This window comes from Alexandromys fortis, unplaced genomic scaffold (assembly GCF_014885135.2).
Source record: "Alexandromys fortis isolate MF-2015 unplaced genomic scaffold, M_Fortis_MF-2015_v1.1 scaffold_121, whole genome shotgun sequence".
Classification (NCBI taxonomy): Eukaryota; Metazoa; Chordata; class Mammalia; order Rodentia; family Cricetidae; genus Alexandromys; species Alexandromys fortis.
In genome coordinates, this window is record NW_026068037.1 from 4311982 (window position 1) to 4329157 (window position 17176).

Consider the following 17176-nt stretch of genomic DNA (forward strand, 5'->3'; position numbering starts at 1 on the left):
TCCTCAGAATCTGAGATTCTTTCTTCTATCTCTTGTATTCTATTGATTATGCTTGTTTCTGTAGGCTCTGCTCATTGACCTAGATTTTCCATATCCAGCTGTTCCTCAATTTGTGTTTTCTTCCTTGCTTCCATTTCAGTTTTCAATTCTTCAACTGTTTCCATTACCTGTTTGATCATTTTTTCTTGGTTTCTCAGGGTCTCATGTATATATTTACTCATTTCTTGAAACTTTTTGTTATACTTCTCAACCATTTCTATACGAGTGTTTTTTACATGTTGTTTAAGGGACTCTATTGCTTTCATAAAGTCAATTTTTTCCACTTCTGTGTTAGGGTGTTCAAATCCTTCTGTTGTAAGATCATTGGGTTCTGGTGTTTTCATGTGTTTTTAAAATTATTGGGTGAAATTCTGCCTTGGCGCCTACCCATCTCCTCCTATGGATGCTATCTAATCCATCTTTTAAAATCGGATCAGGTTTCTCTGCTGGCCAGAGGCTTCTCTTCCAAATTGCCCTTGCTCTGTTTCCTGGCTCCTGCCGGGGGCCAAGATCCCTGTCACCCCTCAGAAAGGTTTCAGGAATAGGACCCCTCTCCCCGTTTGCCAGGGACCTTGCCAACCAAAGGCCTACCTCTTTGATTTAATTGTAGTGTTGCGTGCTGGTCCCTGCAGCCTGCATCCTCTGCCTCTTCGCCAGTCCCCGCCGGTCCCGGCTGCAGTCTGTGGCCTTCGTTGCCCACCTGCCTAGGTCGTCTGCCCCACCTGCCTCAGTCTTCTGCCCTCCATAAAACTCTTAACCAAACTATGACTAAGCATTAAAATAAAATAGCAAACAGGAGACTCCTGCTGTGGCTAGAATATGCAGAGACATTTGTCCTTAGTGTGTATTGCTAGATAATTTCCTTATTTATAGCCTTCATAATTTTTGCTAGTACCAAATCCTCAGAAACAAAGTGGTCAGAATAACGTTCCCTTTGAAGTTTTCATATCTACATGCTTGTGGTTTGATTTTTATACATCTCTCCCAAAACCATGGAGTACACCAAAATATTTTTGTCTGAGCTCTCTTAGTTTCAGATACTCATTCCTCCATAAGTTTGAACACATTTTCTAGACTCAATCAGAGGCCTACATCTGTTATAGTGTTGTAGTTGCCTTTCCCCCTCATAAGTTTCTTCCTTAGACTCTGTAAGTTCCTGCTCTTGGTGATCCATCTTTAATTAAGTATCAGACTGAGTCATAAGTAGTAAGATGTAATAAAGCTGTGTCAGCATACATGGTTATCTTAATACTCAAGAGGCTGCACAGAGAATTGTGGATTCCAGCTCAGTTTGAACTGTCTATGAAGTTGGAGGTCAGCAAGGATTACATTGGGAAACCCTGTTGCAAGCACAATCTTAATGAACTCTCACCTCTGGCAGCGACCACTTGTTCATTCCTGGTTGCCGAGAACTGAAATAATCACACAGAAACTATATTATTTGCAATGTTTGGCCAATAGCTTAAGCATATTTTTGGCTTAAATTCACCTATTTTGATTAATCTGTGTATTGGCACATGGCTATGGCTTATTGGCAAGATTCTAGTGGGCTCCAGCAGAGGTGTCTGTCTCCTGTGACAGTTACATAGATTCTTCCTGATTCTGTCCACTCTCTCCCATCATTCAGTTTCGTTTTCCTGCCTAGTTCTATTATGCCCTATCACAGCATCTTCTTTATCCATTAACCAATAAAAGCAACACATATACAGAAGGACTTCCTATACAATTTTCCCTTTTCTGTTCAAATAAAAAGGAAAGTTTTAACTTTAACATAATAAAATTACATATAACAAAACATGTATCAAGCAATGATTACAGTTACAATATTTATATCTACTTTATCTTTTATCATAACTCTTACAACTTAGATCCAACCCATCTCTATTAATCTGTGCATAACTACAAGGTTGTGGCCTACCAGCAAGGTTCCAACATCTGTCTCCTTTGGCACTGGCTCCATGGTGTCTCCCTAACTCTCCGCCAACTCTTTCCTTCTCCATCTGCTTGGAATTTCTGCATTGCCCTATTCGGCTAAGTCACTAGCCAAAATAGCTTTATTCATTAATCAGTAAAAGTGACACATAGACAGACGGACTTCCTACACTATTTCCCCTTTTCTGTTCAAATAAAAAGGAAGGTTTTAACTTTAACATAGTAAAATTATGTACAACAAAACAGGTACCAAGAAAGAATTATAGTTACAATATTGATATCTACTTTATCTTTTATCATAACTGGGAAAACTATAACTATCTAGTCTTCAATTCCATCAAAGACCCAAGAAGGAAATACCATTACCTAAATAAACAGAAAAAGCATTGCAAGCAACTTCCAAAACTCTAGAATTGACAAAGATATCTTACTGCCTGGACAGTCATCCAAAGTTCTTCTGTAATATTGTAGCATCCATCTTCAGACCCTCAGGCCCATAGTATCTGGTGGACATTTCCACAAAGTAGGAAATTTGAAAGACAATCCCACCTATATTGGAATTTTGTCAGACACTTTCTTCTGTGTCCTGCCAAATGTCTGGCAGACTCTTTCATGAAGCAGGAACCCTGAAGGATGACCTCACCTTTAGGCAGGTTCAGTAGTATTTTTTTTCCTGTGGGTTCTGTATGTCCAGTTATAACATCAAGGAGTCTAGGCTAGAGCAGTTTCTTGCCCAAATGGCTAGCAAATTTCATAAGGAGCCTCTTTTTTGCCAATCTTCCTCTTGAAGTAGTTTGGTGCTGCCAGAAACAAATGTGTCTCATTGTCATGAAAAGTCCTACATTTTTAAAACATTTTAAATGCCATATTCTGTAAGTCTTTGAAAGATTTGAAGAATACCTATTTAACTGAAATATATCTATATATCTAAAAAACCTAACATGACTACATCATCTACTATTATAGATAATTGTTTATTAACTTATATTTCTTAATTATATATTACATTTTAAATGAGCTGCACAAACACAATACCTTAATCAAGANTATTCATCCATATAATATATCCCCCTTTAAATATAGAAAAAATGTAAACAATATTTGGGAGTTTGGGTATATTTCTCACCAGACTGCTTTCTGTTATTTGTTGGGTGAAGTAATTTGGGGGTTTGGGAAAATCTTTGTCCATAAAACCACATTAGCCTGAAAGCAATCCACAGATTCTCATCCTCTGTGGAAATAAAAGCAAAATCTCTTTTCCAAAGCAACAAATCCTTAAACCCAAATTTTGAGGTCAAGATACCTTTAAAGTATAAATATTCATTTAGCTTAGTAGCCAGTAGAATGAAATGTCTCTCTGTACTTAGCTCATTCACAGTCAAAAATTTCAAGGAAAACACAATAACATACATAGTTCAGACTCTATGTGTATTTTCCATCTTTACATAGTTTATTTTTTGTTCTTCTTTTAATCTATGATTGTCTGTACTCTTGTCTTTTTAAAGACTTTGTTTTATTTATTTAAAAAATTATTTATTTCTTATAATTCTCTATACTCTTTTTCTTCTCTCTCAAAAGCCTATATACATTTTTTAAATGTACTGTATCTCATTTAGAGGTCTTTTCTGTCTGAATCTGTCCTATTGTGCATCTGTAATCCTTTTCTGACCAGAACTGCTTCATGGTTAGGACTAAGACTGTTTTCCTTTTTGCCTCTGCCAAGTCAAACATGGCAAAGGTCTGTTCACTGCCTCTGAGAGCAATGTACATTGCCCTATTTTCAGGCACACAATGGGTCTTTGTTGCCAGTAAGCAAGTTGTAGCACTTTGCTCACAAACCCCATTTAAATGCTCTGTCGCAGACCTCCCAAAAGAGTCAGAGCTGTGTGGCCTGGCGAACCAGGAAGCCACCATTTTTTAAAGAAGCAGAGCAGTTTTTTACTGTACCTCCCTTAAAGGAGCTGTGGCATCCATATTATGAGACCATCCAGAAAAAAAAAAAGTGACTCAAAAAGTTGTGCTAAACTCTTTGTGTCTAGAATTCCTTTCCAAGCTTTCTCGGGTTTTCTGTGGATATTTTATGTGGACATAGTCAGCCCATATTGGCATGCCAATCTGTTGGCAGAAGCTGCTCATTAGTTCCTGGCTGCTCAGAACTGAAATACTTGCACAAAACTGTATTAATTAATACACTGCTTGGCCAGTCACTTGATGTGGGAGTGATTTTTTATTAATAAAGAAAATGCCTAGACCCATTTGATAGGCCAACCCTTAGGTAGGTGGAGTAAACAGAACAGAATGCTGGGAGAAAGAAGCTGAGTTAGGAGTCGCCATGATTCTCCCACTCCAGGCAGACGCAGGTTAAGATCTTTCCTGGTAAGCCAGCTCATGGGCTACAAAGATTATTAGAAATGGGTTAGATTAATATGTAAGAGCTAGCAAATAAGAAACTGGAACTAGCCGGGCCAGGCAGTGTTTAAAAGAATACAGTGTCCATGTAATTATTTTGGGCATAAGCTAGCCATGCGGGCGGCCAGGTGCCGGGGACACAGCCCCGCCGCTCTTAACACTACAGTCACTTACATGGATTGCTAACTAACTCTTATATCTTAAATTAACCCATTTCTATTATTCTATTCTATTATTGTCTTATCATGAGTTCATGGCCTACTGACAAGGATCTAGCTGACAGCTCACATCTTTCTCCTCATGGTGTCTCTCTGACTCTGCCAACTCTCTCCTCTTCTATCTACTTGGAATTCCCACCTTGCCCTATTCTGCTAAGGCACTGGCCAAAACAGCTTTACTCATTAATCAATAAAATTGACAAATAGACAGGAGGACTTTCCACACAATTTTCCCTTTGCTATTCAAATAATAAGGATGGATTTAACTTTAACATAGTAAAATTACATACAACAAAACAATTATCAAGCTAGAATTATAGTTACAATATTGATATGTACTTTATTTTTATCAAAACAAAGGAAAACTATAACTAGAACTATCTATTTTTCAACTCCATCAAAGGCCAAAGAAGGAGAGACTATTACCTATGTAAACAGAAAATGCATTGTAAGTAACTTCCAAAATGTGCAATAAATGACAGAGACAACTGGCTACTTGGGAAAACAACCAAAGTCTCATTTGCAATGTTGGAGCAAGCAACTTTGGATAAGGCCTAGAGTTACGGACAAACCATTTTCAGAGGCAAGAAATTTTTCAAAACCATTTTACCGGATCTTGGTAAGATTTAACAGGATTTTTTTTCATGTCTCTTGCTTGTCTTGTCCAGACATCATGCATTTTGTCAGTGGTCGAGGCATGGGCAGTTTCTTGCCCAAAGGCCAGTTTTGCCAAGAAGAAAACAAACTTTATGTGGTGTGTCGTGTCTTTGGTACTCAACATTCTCTCTAGAATAGAACCTTTTTTTTTTTTTTTGAAAGTCATCTATTGTAACTATAGTCCACTTAAGGTTCCTTTAATTTGGGGGACATCATAATTATTCTAAAATTAGTGTTAGCCACTTTAGTATATTATAAGCACAAAACTAGGAATATTTAAAGATTAAAACAGGAAATTGAGAGTTTCCAAAAATTTTCTTTAAATATTAGTCATTGATAGTATCATTTTAAGTGATATTTTGTCTCCACTCAGTACAAATAGACTGGATTCATTAGGGTCCTCCTCACTCCCCCTCCCACACCCTCTCCAGTCGAAGGAGCAGTCAGGGTTCTCTACCCTATAGGAAGTCCAAGGTCCTCCTTGTTTCCCCTAGGTCCAGGAAGGTGAGCATCCAAACAGACTAGGCTCCCACAAAGCCGGTCCATGCAGTTGAATCAAAACCCAGCGCCATTGTCCTTGGTTTCTCCATCAGCCTCTACCGTCAGCCACATTCACAGAGTCTGGCTTGATCACATGCTCCAAGAGATCCACATTGAAGCACTGGACTGAGCTCCAAAGGTCCATATGAAGAGCAGAAGGAGAGAGAACATGAGCAAGGAATTCAGGCCACCCACTGAAAAGGTGGGACTGATCTAATGGGAGATCACCAAGGCCAGTTGGACTGGAACTGAAGAACAGTCTTAAACTGAGCCGCAACTGATTCTCTGGAGGCTGACTGTCAGGAGGACTTAATAATTTTAAGCACTTTATTTTTTGTATGGAATTTGTGTTTTATGTTTTTCTTGTTGTCTAGATTTGTGACCATAGGATGCTGGTAGGCACATGTTGACCTGGAATAATTTTAACAGGGGTTAAAGTTTAAAATGTATTTTCTGACATGACAAGACTAGGTCTAATGTAATATGATGAAGTGTAGTAATTGGAGCAGCGGAGCTGCATCCCCAGCACCCTGGTTGCCTGGCTAGCTTATGCCCGAAATAACAACACACAAACTGTATTCATCTAAACACTGCTTGGCTCATTAACTCTAGCCCATACAGGCTAATTCCCATATCCCGATCAACCCATCTCTAATAATCTGTGTAGCATCAGTTTTACTGGGAAAGATTCTAGCCTACATCCATCCTGGGTCTGACCTTCATGCGTCTGCCTCAGAGAGCAGAGCTATCACGTCTGTCTGGGAGAGCAGAGCATGGCATCTCTGAGATCACTTCCTCTTCCTCCCAGCATTCTGTTCTGTTTACTCCTCCCACCTGTGTTTTAACCTATGAGGGCCAGCCAAGCAGTTTCTTTATTATTTTAACCAATGACCTTCCTCCATCAATGAAGTCCTGTCTCCAAACTCTTTCACTTCCAAACACACCCTAAGCACTTCAAATCATTAAGGAAGGAAGCATATGAGAGATTATTGTTTATTAAAATATGGGAGACCTGCATTTTTAACACTATTGGTATTTTTACATAAATTTTACCTGTGTAAACTAAACTTCTGACAAAATCAGATCTATTTCCTTATAGTTTTCCTATGATTTTCCCAGCTAGCAGTAGATATAGTTTTTAAAAAAAATAAGCCCAAATTCATGGGATACTATGAAAGCCTTGCTAAGAGGCAAGTTCATAGCACTAAGTGCCCACATGAAGAAAATGGAGAAAGCTCAATCAGTGACTTAACAAGACACCTGGAAAGCTCTAGAACAAAAAGAAGCAATTGCACACAGGAGGAGTAGAAGACAAGAAATAATCAAATTGAGGCTTGAAATCAACAAAATAGAAGCAAAGCAAACAATACAAATAAAATCAATGAGACAAAGAGTTGGTTCTTTGAGAAAATCAACAAGACAGACAAATCCTTACCCAAATTAATCAAAAGGAAGAGAGAGAACATCTAAATTAACAAAATCAGAAATGAAAAAAAAACACAACATAACAGCAGACACTAAGGTAATTCAAAGAATCATTAGGTCATACTACAAAAAACATGTACTCCATAAAATTCAAAAATGAAAAAGAAATGGACAGTTTTCTAGATAGATACCATATACCAAAATCAAATGAAAATTAGGTGAACAAATTAAATAGACCTATATACTGCAAGGAAATAGAAGCTTTCATAAGAAAAATCTCCAAATTAAAAAAAAAAATCCAGGGCTATATGGTTTTAGTGCAGAATTCTACCAGAACTTTCAGGAAGAACTAATACCTATACTCCTCAAAGTGTTCCACATAATAGAAACAAAAGAATCATTGCCAAAAACTTTTATGAGGCTGCAGTTACCCTTATATGAAAACTACTCAAAGACTCAACCAAGAAAGAGACTGACAGACCAATCTCACTCATGAACATTGATGTAGAAATAATAAAATACTAGCAAATTGAGTCCAAGAACACAACAACTACAAAATAATCATCCACCATGATCAAGTCGGCTTCATCCCAGAGATACAGTAATGAATGGTTTAACATGAAAATATATCAATGAAATCCATTATATAAATAAATTGAAAGAAAAAACTATATAATCATCTCATTAGATGCTAAAAAAGCATTTGACAAAATTCAACACCCCTTCATGATAAAGGTCTTGGAGAGATCAGAGATGCAAGGAACATATCTAAACATAATAAAAAAAATAATATACAGCAAGCTAACAGCCAACATCGAATTAAATGGAGAGAAACTCAAAGTGATTCCACTAAAATCAGGAACAAGACAAGGCTGTCTACTCTCTCCATATCTCTTCAACATAGTTATTGAAGCTCTGACTATTGTAGAAGGACAACAAAAGGAGATCAGGGGGGTTCACATTTGAAAGAAAGATGTCAAACTTTCATCATTTGCAGATAATATGATAGTATATATGTGACCCCAAAACTCTAATAGGAAACTCCAATAGTTGATAAATACCTTATGTAATGTGTTAGGATACAAGATCAACTAGAAAAAAAAATTAAGTAGCCCTTCTGTATACAAATATAAATAAACTGAAAAACAAATCAGAGAAACATCACCTTTCACAATAGCCACAAATAACATAAAATATCTTGGGGTAACTCTAACCAAGGAAGTGAAAGACCTATTTGACAAGAACATTAAGACTTTGAAGAAAGTAATTGATGAAGATATTAGAAAATGGAAAGATCTCCCATGTTCTTGGATAGGTAAGATAAACATAATAAAAATGGCAATCTATTGATTCAATGCAATCCACACCAAAATCCTAACACAATTCTTCACAGACAATGGAGGAACAATAATTAACTTCATATGGAAAAACAAATAACCCAGGATAGCCAAAACAATTCTGTACAATAACAGAATTTCTGGAGGCATCACCATCCCTGACATCAAAGTCTATTACAGTGCTACAGTAATGCAAACAGCATGGTACTGGCATAAAAACAGAGGGGTTGACCAATGGAATTGAATCAAAGACCCAGATATTAATCCACACAACTGTGAACACCTGATTTTTGACAAAAAAAAAAGCCAAAATTATATAATGGAACAAAGAAAGACCCCCTCAACAAATGGTGCTGGCATAACTGCATGTCAACATGTAGAAGAATGAAAATAGATTCATATCAATCCCCATTAACAAAGCTCAAGTCCAAATGGATTAAAGACCTCAATATAAATCCAAACACACTGAACCTGATAGAAAAGAACTTGGGGCATAGCCTTCAATGTATGACCACAGGAAATCACTTCCTAAATATAACACTAGTAGCACAGACACTGAGAGCAACAATAAGTAAATGGGACCTGCTGGAATGGAGAAGTTTCTGTAAAGCAAGGGACACAGTCAATAAGACAAAAAGGCAGACTACTGAATGGGAAAAGATCTTCACCAACCCCACATCAGACAAAAGACTGATCTTGAAAATATAAAAAGAACTGAACAAATTAAACATCAAAATTCTAAATAACCAAATTTAAACATGGGGTATAGAACTGAACAGAATTCTCAACAGAAGAATCTCAAATGGCCAAAAGATGCTTAAGGAAATGTTCAACATTCTTAGCCATCAAGAAAATGTAAATCAAAACAACTCTAAGATACAATATTACTCCTGTCAAAATGGCTAAGGTCAAAAACACCAATGATAGCTTATGCTGGAGAGGATATGGAGTAAGAGGAACACTCCTCCATTGCTCTTGAGAATGCAAACTTGTACAACCACTTTTGAAATCAGTGCTGTAGTTTCTCAGAAAATTGGGAATCAACCTACCTCAGGATCCAGCAATACTACTTTTAGGCATATATCCAAAAGATGATCAATCATACTACAAAAACATTTGTTCAACTATGTTCATGGCAGCATTATTTGTAATAATCAGATCCTGGAAACAACCTAGATGCTCCTCAACTGAAGAATGGATAAAGAAAATGTGGCAATTTACACATTAGAGCACTACTCAACTGTAAAAAAACAATGACATCTTGAATTTTGCATGCAAATGGATGGAACTAGAAAACACCATCCTGAGTGAGATAACTCAGATCCAAAGAGATGAATATAGCATGTACTCACTCATAAGTGGATACTAGGATACATAAACAAAGGATATTGAGACTATAGTTCCTGATCCTAGAGAAGCTAAGTATCAAGGTGAACCCTAAGAAAGACATATATAGATCCACCTGGTAAATTGAAATAGATAAGGTCACCTGACATAATTGGGATTATCGGGGTGGGGCAAGAACCGAGAGTAGAATGAGAAGAGGAGCAGAAATGGGGAAGGGCAACGAGGACTTGAGGGAATGGTATAGTTGAGATGGAGGAAGGACAGAGATGAGATCATGAAGAGAGGTATCTTGATTGAGGGAGCTGTTGTGGGGTTAGCAAGAAATCTGTCACTAGAGAAATTTTCAGGAATCCACAAGGATGATAAGACCCTAAACAACATAGGAGGGGGTGTCCAAACTGGCCTTGCCCTGTTGTCAAGCTGATGAATATCTTAGATATCACCATAGACCTTTCATCCAGCACCTGATAAGACAGACTCAGAGACCCACATTGGAGCACTGGACTGTGCTCCCAAAGTCCAGTTGAAGAGCTGGAGGAATGAGAATATGAGCAAAGAGGTCAAGATCATAATGGAAACACCCATTGAAACAGTTTACTTGAGCTAATGGGAGCTCACCAACACCAGCTAGACTGGGAAGGAACAACCATAGGGCCAAACTAGTCCCTCTGAATGTGGCTGACAGTTGCATGGCTGGGGCAGACTGAGGGGCCACTTTTGGTGGCACCAGGATTTATCTCTATTGCTTGTATTGACTTTTCGGGAACCTATTCTCTTTGGATAGATACATTGCTCAACTTAGACATAGTAGGGAGGGCCTTGGACCTTCCCCAAAGCAATGTGCCTTGCCCTCTCAGAAGAATAGATAGGTGTAGGAGAGTGTGAAGGGAATGAGGGAAGGGGAGTGGGAACTTGGATTGGTGTGTATAATGAAAAAACAATTGTTTTCTTTTTAATAAATAAATCAATAAACCTCAATGTCCTTAAATAGTTGAATGGATTTGAACATGTGGTACATCATATACACTGGAGTTTTCTTCAGCCATAAAAACAAAAGAACCTTGAATCAAATGCTTAAAATTAGAAAATACTATGTCTGTGAAAAACTGGGATGGAATTATGATGGGAATTGTGTTGAATCTGTAATATTGCTTTTAGCACAATTACTGTTTTTACTATATTGATCCCACCAATCCATGTAAATCATGATTAATGAAAGCTAAGGGTCAAAAATTGGGATTTAACCTGAAGATCCAAAAAGCAAAACAGCCAGCCACTTTGTCTTATTTTGACCTCAGTCTGAAATGGTGATCCTGCCTCCAAGAATCTCAGAATGAGACTGTCTGAGAGCTGTCTCCCCACTTCTTATATCCTCTTCTAGAGCTGGGTTTAAAGGCATGCACCATTGTGATTAAAGGCATGCACTACCTGGTTGGGTTCTATGACAACTAATGTGGCTACTGCGATTAAAGGTGCATGTGTGTCATTATCGCTACTGCTATTAAAGGTGTGTGTTACCATAACCTGGTTTGTAAGACTGACCAATGGGACTGTTTTACTCTCAGATCTTCAGTCTTACACAACTGAAATGCCACTACATCCATGAGCATGGAAGACCTTTCCATCTTCTGGGATCTTTATCAATGTCTTAAAGTTTTCAACATACAAGTTTTTACTTGCTTGGTTAGTGTTACTTCAATGTGATTTTGTTTGTTCATTTGAACTTTTTTGTTTGTTTTTGATGCTATTGTGAAAAAAAATATTGTTTTTCTGGTAGAAAATAAAAACACTGACAGTAGGAAAATTGTCTGTCAAAAATATTAAGAAGGTTGAATTTCTGATTGAAATCTGAAGTCTTGAGAATTTTGACATTGTCCATGAATTCTTTTTGAAGTAGCCAGGGTTTAGTAGCTGGAAAATGGAACCTTAGAAATCAGTTTGGAGATGTGATTTGGTGGAGGGGTGCATAAGCCAGAGGAACCTCACTCTCAGTCATGCAGAACTGTGACTGAGTTAGTGGTCATTGGCACTTTGTGACCTGAGATAGCTGTCACATGAATCAACTTTCCTGGGGGCTCTCTACCTCCCTGCAAACAGGTATCCTAGCTGATGGGAGTGCAGCAAAGGCTGGACACTCACTCCTCCACAGCAGGAAAGTGCAGAGCATTGATGCCCACAACTCACCTATCAGTCAGTCATGTATGTAATACCATTGCCAATAAATTATTGTTAATAAATTGTGATTACCTTAGCCTCAAACTATACACACGTGTGCATACACACACACGTGTATGCACTTTCTTGAACTTTGTTTTTATGAACTCAGAATCATTCCTCAAAACATGAGCATTTCTATGACATTTTTCAACAATCTTGCCAGGCATTATTAAGAAGCACAGATTTTATATAAAAAAAATAGAGGTTGGCCCTGTTAACCATTCCTGTAATCTTAAAAATCATGATGACAAAGAATCATGATGACGAAGCAGGAAGATTGTGAATTTAAACCAGTATTGGACTTCATGGTGATACTATGTCTCAATTATAACAATACTACTAAAAATTAATGAAATAAGAAAAAGTGTTCCAGTTATCTCTTCTCCTCTGCTAACTTCTGAGTACTTTGTTTTTATTTTAAATTTTAAGCATTTTAATTCAAGAACAAAAAGATGTTCTTCTATTTAAAAATCCTTAAATAGTTATTGGCCCCCATATTGATTAGCAACTTCCAACATTACTGCATTTTAATGTTAAGGTTCTCTATATGAGACAATGTGTTAGTATATGTCTATAATCATATGAAGCAGTAGTCTGTCATAGGAGGATGATATCTGAAGTATTATGTGATGATAAGTTTGGCAGAGGTAAGTCAGAGTGTCAGCTAAGCTCAGGATTTGGTCCAGGTATTACAATATACTGAAATGGAGATTGTTTACTCAAAGAAGACTGATATCAAAGGCTTTATACTATGAATTCTACATACAAACTATGTTTTATATCTTCCCTCTGATTTTAAATTCTTAGCCACTTTTTTTTTGTTTTTGTTTTTTGTTTGTTTTTCTTTGTTTGCTTTCAGTGGGCAAATAGATTTAGATATGTGTTTATACAGTCAATGAGCTTTGACTGCCTGCAGCAATTGAGAGCACATATTGTGTCATCAATATGAAGGAGATGTGAGGCCTGAACACACACAGCTGCTCAAGGTATAAAGCAAGAATTTGGAATCAATGCCAGGGATAGGAAGTTACTAAGTCATAAAATATTTGAAAGATTTAATAGCTATGGATAGCGAAGAAGTTTACAATTCTACTTTCGAAACTGTATTATGTAGATAGGAATAAAAAGATACCTTATTCTGATGTTGTAAAGCATATGAAGCATAATTCTATTAATATAATATATTATCCCATGAATCCCATATATCCCGTTATATACTTTAAACAATGCAATTCTAATTTTTGGACAAACAGTATTTCAGATTTAAGTTTATTTTGACAAGAATTTTTATTTTTTTTCTAAGTTTTTGTTTTGCTTTGTTTTAGTTTTTGGTTTTTCAAGATAGGGTCTCTCTGTGCATCCCTGGTTGTCCTAAGACTCACTCTGTAACTCAGGCTGGCCTCAAACTTGGAGATCTGCTTCTGCCTCTTGAGTGCTGGGTTTCAAGGGGTTCACCACTACTGCCCAGCTTCTTCTAAGTTTATAATGATTTAAAAAAAAACCATGTTAACATATTCAAAACTGAATCTTGTTGGTCACCTACAGAATGGATAGATGGTGAACAGCGCCTACTTCAGTGGAACAAGCCCAGTGCTCTCTGCACTTTCCTCTCATGTATTCAAAATCAGTGTTTATTTGCTTATTGTTTCTGTCTATATACTAAAAATATTAACCAAAAATAGAAATTAGTGAATCAAAAATAATCATGAAGGCTGTATAAAACATGTATTCAAATAAATAATTAAGCCATATGCATAGCTTCTTGTAGACTCTCTCTAGAAAGGTGGAAAGGGTGATAGCAACCAAATACTTGTCAGACTGCTAAGAACCCGCAGAAATTCAAACGCTAATACCACTCATAACTTCACAGGGATGTTTTCCTTTTTATTTGTTGTTTTCGCTGTGAAAAGAGGGTAACAAATCTGTAAATAGTCAGTCTCTGTCTTAAATACTAGAAATATGATAATAAACCATGTTCATCTGGTTTTAAAGATATACACATTAACTATGTTCATATATACATATGTTTTTATGATATATTTTATGGAATGAGACAGTGAAGTTGGTTTGTAAATGCAGAGCTGATCATCTAATAAGACAAATTCATTGTGAGATTTTGTAACAGCTGAGAGTAATGTGCTCTGGAGAATAACTCTTCTTTCAAATTACCACAAACTTACAGGATGAACCAGCACCATTGCACATGGAAAAACCAGTTCTAGGCTTTTGTATTGTTTAGGTGTTGCGGGAGGTCCTTCCGCCCCTCCAACCAATAGCTGCTGTGATACCAGCCCATTGGAGCATGGTCTCTCTCCCTTTAAAAAAGCGGCTACTTCCTCTGCTATCTCTCTTCACTTCCTGCTCCGCTGGAGACTAGACTCCCTTCCTGGTTGCGCAGAGGGCTGTTGTCTGGGATGGGGATCTGTAAGTTTTTTCCTCTTTAAATAAATACCACCCTATTAATCATAATTCCAAACTGGTGTGGCATTGTTTGTGACTTACGCCTTCATCTGGCGCCCGAACGTTTGGCTTTTAGGACCTCTCCTTCCCCTGCTCAGCTGCCTGCTGTGAGTTCGGCTTGGCGCAAGCCCTCCCTTCCTCAGCCGCGGCCTGTACCTTGCTGTGGCCTTGTGGGCTGTGCCTTGTGCATGGAGCCAGCAGTTTAATATAAATTATCATGCACTGGCTTTTCTTGCTGCAGTTCTTTATATTTTCCCTTTAGACACCTCAGATTGACTTCAAGTCCTCACACACCCTATCATCTGCTTCTCCATGTGGATTTAAACTCCACAGGCCCGTGTAGTCTCTGCCTGTGTGGTTTGCTCTTTTCTGAGTCGTTTTTAAATCTCCCTTGCAAGTACAGCTCTTAAGTGGTGCGAACCAGAACATGCGGTTGCCAAAAGCTACAACCCCTCAGGGTGACTCTGTCATGTGGAGGCATACAGGGCTTCCGGGTTACTCTTCTCTACCCCTGGATTCTGGGTTTATGGTTTCGTGTACAGAATTGATTTAATTACATTTACTTTGGTGAGCAACTTGCATTTCCCAGTTTAGGAAATCCCAAATTGCATTTTCTAGGCCGACCCTGAAACAGGATCCCGTTTTAATCGCAACTTGGCAACAGTGCCACCTGCTGGATAATAGGTAATATGGCAGTTTTTGTTTCTAACGCAACTTCTACTGCTTTGTTTTCACTAATACAATGGATTAGTAAATTTATATTTACTAATACAATGGATTACGTCATACAAGGTTTGTATGATTATGGGGATACCTTAATTTGCTTGTTACTAGATTTCAGTTTTCATTTCCATATTCTATCATTAAGGAAGAATATGGCACTCCTAAGAACGATAGAATGTTTACGAACTAATAATGAACAGAAGAATATGGCACTCCAAAGAACAATAGAATCTCTACAAACTAATAATGAACAACTAATTGACAGGATTAAAATTATTGAAAATCAGAGGTTATCTGAACAAGTGTCTATGACAGCCAAAATTGACTCCATATCCAAGGGTACTAGAAAGTTAGCTGAAAGGGTTCAGGCTGTTGAATTTGACATTCAGACTTTATCACAAAGTTTTGATAAGGTAACAGACAGAATGTACCTCCAAGATGGGAATCTACATGATATACAAGAAAAGTTTAAGGAGGACAATTTATCTTTGAAGGAAAAATTTAAAGCTTTGGAATCACAGGTGCAGAATGGGGACCAAAAAATTGATACCTCAGTGAAATCACTAGAAACATATACAGGTCAGGAGATTCAGGATTTAAGAGAGACAATGATAAAAAGATTTGAAAAGATTGAAGAAATTATTGGAGCTGGTGAACAGAGTAAGAAGGCACAAGGACAGGATCCAATGCCAACACCAGCTATTAGAACTGGCTTACCCAAGGTTTTTGCTACATACCCTATACTTAATTCTGACAAAGCGTCAACTTCTAAAGGCTCAAGGGGAGTCAGAGAAGCTAGATGGACGCCAATAGCAATGAATGATCTAAAAGAAATTAAGCAGGCTATTGTTAATTTTGGTTTGCACAATGATTATGTAAAGGAAATGATAAGGACTTGGGCTTCTAACGCTAGAGCTACCCCCTATGATTTCCATCAGTTAGTGTCTGCAGTTTTAGATAAGGGACCTTCCTTGATGTTTGGAATTTATTTCAGAGAAGAATCCAAACATATGGAACAGCAAGGAAGAGCAAAAGGTGTCGAGGTTTCCCAAGATCAAATTCTTGGTGCAGGAGAATATGCTGATCCACAGGTCCAAGCTCTTTATGATGATGAAGTACTGTGTCTATGTCACCAAGCAGCTTTAAATGCTTGGAATAGGATACAAGATCCAGCAAAAAGGGTTGAATCATATACCAGAATTAGGCAGGGACAGAGAGAACCCTTTATTGACTTTTTGCAAAGATTAATTAAGGCTCTGGACATAGGGGTAACAGACCCAGAATCTAGACGAATACTTCTTGAATCTCTAGCTTTTGAGAATGCAAATATAGAATGCAAAAAGATAATTGGGCCTTTAAAGTCTAGATCAGCACCTATGGATGAATGGATTCAGCATACGATGAATGTTGAGGCGTTTAGCTATAATGATGAATCTTGGGTAGGAGAAGCGGTTTCCACAGCAATGAGGAGACATCAAACTGCCAGGTGTTTTAATTGTGGTAAATTAGGACATCTGAAAAGGGATTGCAAGCACAGAATTTCTAGGAATAATATCTCCTCTGGGAATGACAAAAATAGGAGACCTAGGCCTTCAGGTATATGTAGGAGATGCGGTAAAGGTCGACATTGGTCCAACGAATGCAGGTCAACAACAGACAAACAAGGCAACCCGATACCGCCGGGAAACTCCTTGAGGGGCCTCTCGCAGGCCCCCAACCCAACAGTGGCCCAGTCATTCCCAGTCACAGTGGAGAATGTGCCTCACCAAGAAAATTAAAAGCTCCAATCTCTGCTGTAAAAAGCAATACTGATCTAAATGATGAATTATGCATGGAGAATGAGTCAAAAAACCCAGTAGGACAGAATAAACG

The 17176-nt window shown here is 37.7% G+C and overlaps 1 protein-coding gene across 1 annotated transcript in view; it reads left to right on the forward strand.

Moving 5' to 3' along the window:
• Window positions 1–17176, forward strand: part of Kcnh8 (potassium voltage-gated channel subfamily H member 8) — a 462775-nt gene that overhangs the window by 243433 nt on the left and 202166 nt on the right. The window contains exon 5 of the mRNA XM_050165081.1: window positions 8152–8174. Within this exon, the coding sequence (XP_050021038.1) occupies window positions 8152–8174 (23 nt within the window). The remainder of the gene's footprint in view (window positions 1–8151; window positions 8175–17176) is intronic.